Source organism: Equus caballus, chromosome 6, assembly GCF_041296265.1.
Source record: "Equus caballus isolate H_3958 breed thoroughbred chromosome 6, TB-T2T, whole genome shotgun sequence".
Taxonomy (NCBI): Eukaryota; Metazoa; Chordata; class Mammalia; order Perissodactyla; family Equidae; genus Equus; species Equus caballus.
This window is the reverse complement of record NC_091689.1, coordinates 78,950,521-78,953,683: the sequence shown is the minus strand read 5'-3', so window position 1 is coordinate 78,953,683 and position 3,163 is coordinate 78,950,521. Positions and strand designations below refer to the sequence as shown.

The following is a 3,163-nucleotide window of genomic DNA, read 5'->3' as shown; positions in this document are numbered from 1 at the left end:
TGAATATTCTCATGGCCAGAACTTCCTGACCAGCAGGACTTCCTTAACATATATATGGTACCTTTAAGCTTATTACGAAAAGTCACTCCCTCTCAGAGAAGGATTAGAAAAAAGGCACCACTTCCTCTGAACTCATACAACCCCTACCAGGGTACATAGGTTGGTAAGTCGAGCAGAGGCTGCATTTCAGCACTCACTGTTCCCTTCAGGAAACTTTGTGTAGTGCACAAACTGCACAACACTCCTGACAGCCCTGCTGATCAGAAGAATGTTATCTATGATTTATTTATCAAAACAGCACATTCTAAATTTAAAATATTCAGTAAGAGTTTACTTCTTTCCTTGATGTTAAAAAAGAAAGCAAATGATATTCTGTTTTTTTTTCCACTTGGATTTGACAGAGTTTTTCAGCTTTATTGAAGTATAATTCATAAAATTAGAAGATATTTAAAGTGTACAATGTGATGAGAAATAATATTCTAAAGGAAAATGCTATATACAAGCCAACACCTGTGCTCTTTTTCTCACACCTCAAGGAGAGAAAAGAAACAGAATTTTAAGAAATCTCATCTATACAGAAATTTAAGAATTTTAACGCCTCATTGTAGTGTGGTGAATATGTTATGAACTGTGTTGGCTCTTTGGAATTCATTTAAGGTTTCTTTATACTCTAATATATGAACAGTATTTGCAAATGTTCCATGACCCTTCAAAGGGTCCATTCCCTCTATGGAGGCAATAGAGTTTGAAATATAAAGCTTATAAATGTATATTTTTTGTTAATATTATCCATATGTTATAAGGATTCTCTATTTTCTAACTTATCCCCCGATCTAATGACTTGGTATATTTATAATCTCCAGGATGTCAGGGAGGAAGTCCTCACACATGATTTTATATCCCAGGTACTTAGCTCAATAAACGGAGCACAGTGGGCACTCAGCTATTAAATGAATAAATTATTTTTCGCTGTAAATTGGGGTGGAGTGCAATTGTTCCCAGTTCCCCATTCAAATAAAAAGATGAATTTTTAGCCTTTTTGCTTTCTCCCTATTGGACTTTTAGCAGATCCCCCAACCTGGAATCAGCAACTGCTGCATTTCTTCCTGAAGATACACTTCTCGCCAACAGTTAAGTTCTTATGGCAGGTTCTACTCAAGCCTTGGGTTGGTCTTAAAAGCTTTTAAATATAAACAGAAAAACAATCACTGAAAAGAAAAACTAAAATATTGAAGCGGTTTCTCTCTGAGTGATTCTTTTTATTTATTTATTTTTGCTTTTGTTTTTTTGTTTTCCAGATGTTCCCCAATGAGCAGGCATTACTTTGATAGTTAAGACAACAAATAAAGTTTATAATTAGAAGTATTAATAATTTTTTCTCTGGTATTTCCATTCTCTGGTTTGAGTTCTACTCATTAAGATTCTACAGAAAAAGTAAATTCTAAATGGAAAAGCCATTAACATTTAAAGAGCCCTCTCAGATTTTCTCTGAGTCTTCCCTTCAACATTTCCTGCAAGGTTTGTCACATGGTTCCTAGATCCTTCACCATCTTGTTTGTCTCTGAACATAGTCCCATTGGTGGATAATCGTTTAAAATAGAGGTCCCAGAACTGGGTACAATATTTCAAGTATAGCTTGATCCACACAAAGTACAATAGGATCTCCCTTGGTTCATTATATGGTTCCACTATTGCAGCCTACAATAGCACCGGCATTTTTTGGTGCCAACGACACTGCTGACCCACATAGAGTTTACTGAAATTCCTGTTTTTTGATTCCTTTGTCCTCTCTGTTTTTATACACATGGGCAGCACCTATGCACAACTATCTCATCTGTGCTTTTCCTGTCCTCCCTCCTCAGCAGGCCCCAGATGGTGGACCTAAGGAACGGGAGCACAGTGACAGAGTTTATCATTGTGGGCTTTGAGCAGAGCTCCCATTCCACTCAGGCATTGCTCTTTGCTGTCTTCCTAGCCCTCTACAGCCTTGCCATGGCCATGAATGGCCTCATCATCTTCATCACCTGGACAGACCCCAGGCTCAACAGCCCCATGTACTTCTTCCTTGGCCTCCTTTCCTTCCTGGATGTCTGCTTCATCACCACCACCATCCCACAGATGCTGATCCACCTGGTGGTCCAGAACCACGCTCTCTCCTTTGCCTCCTGCTTGACCCAGATGTATCTGGTTTTTGGCGTGGGTGTGGCCGAGTGTATCCTCTTGGCTTTTATGGCCTATGACCGTTATGTTGCTATCTGCCACCCTCTTAGCTATGCCCAGATCATGAGCTGGCATGTCCGTATGGGACTGGTGAGTACTGCCTGGTTCTTTGGGCTGATCAATGGCATCCTGCTTGATTACATGACATTTCGTGGTCCATTCTGTAGAGACAACCACATAGAAAACTTCTTCTGTGAGGCCCCCATCGTGATCACTCTCTCTTGTGGAGACCCCCAGTTTAGTCTGAGAGTGATCTTTGCTGATGCTATTGTGGTGCTGCTCAGTCCCATGGTGCTCATTGTCATCTCCTATGCCCGCATCCTGGCCTCCATCCTTGGCAGAACCTCCTCCTCAGGTCGGGGAAAGACCTTCTCTACTTGCGCCTCCCATCTGACTGTGGTCGTCTTTTTCTACACCTCAGCCATGTTCTCGTACATGAACCCCCGCAGCACGCATGGCCCTGACAAAGACAAGCCTTTCTCCCTCCTCTACACCGTCATCACCCCCATGTGCAACCCCATCATCTACAGTTTTCGAAACAAGGAAATGAAGGGGGCCATGGTGAGGGCCCTTGGGAGGACCAGCCTTGCTCAGGCAGAGTCCATCTAGCTGGAAGGCTCCCGGAGGGGAAGCTCCCTCCCCCTGGATTATCTCTCCCTTAGCACTGACAAGTGGGAAACTCACTGAGCTGAAAAACTTCAGGAAAGAACATTCATGTCTTTCTTTCTACCAGCAGCAGACCTGGACGTTCTTGTTGAGACTGAGAGCCACAAGGAAAACAAAGAGATATGCAGAGGTAGGGAAAAAGCAATTGATTGAAGAAATATGCTGTGAGGTATGTGATACAATCCCTAAATGGTGGCCCCAAAATTCTTCAAGAAAGCTCTCAGAAGAAAATAAGAACTGATCAATGGAATTTCGTTACTTCTCAAATGCAGCAAGA

The 3,163-nt window shown here is 42.0% G+C and overlaps 1 protein-coding gene across 1 annotated transcript; it reads left to right on the top strand.

Moving 5' to 3' along the window:
• The first annotated feature begins 1,872 nt into the window (after positions 1-1,872).
• Positions 1,873-2,829, top strand: OR10AD1 (olfactory receptor family 10 subfamily AD member 1). Its single transcript, NM_001390993.1, has one exon. The coding sequence runs from the start codon at positions 1,873-1,875 to the stop codon at positions 2,827-2,829; it is 957 nt and encodes a 318-aa protein (NP_001377922.1).
• The last annotated feature ends 334 nt before the right edge of the window (positions 2,830-3,163 follow it).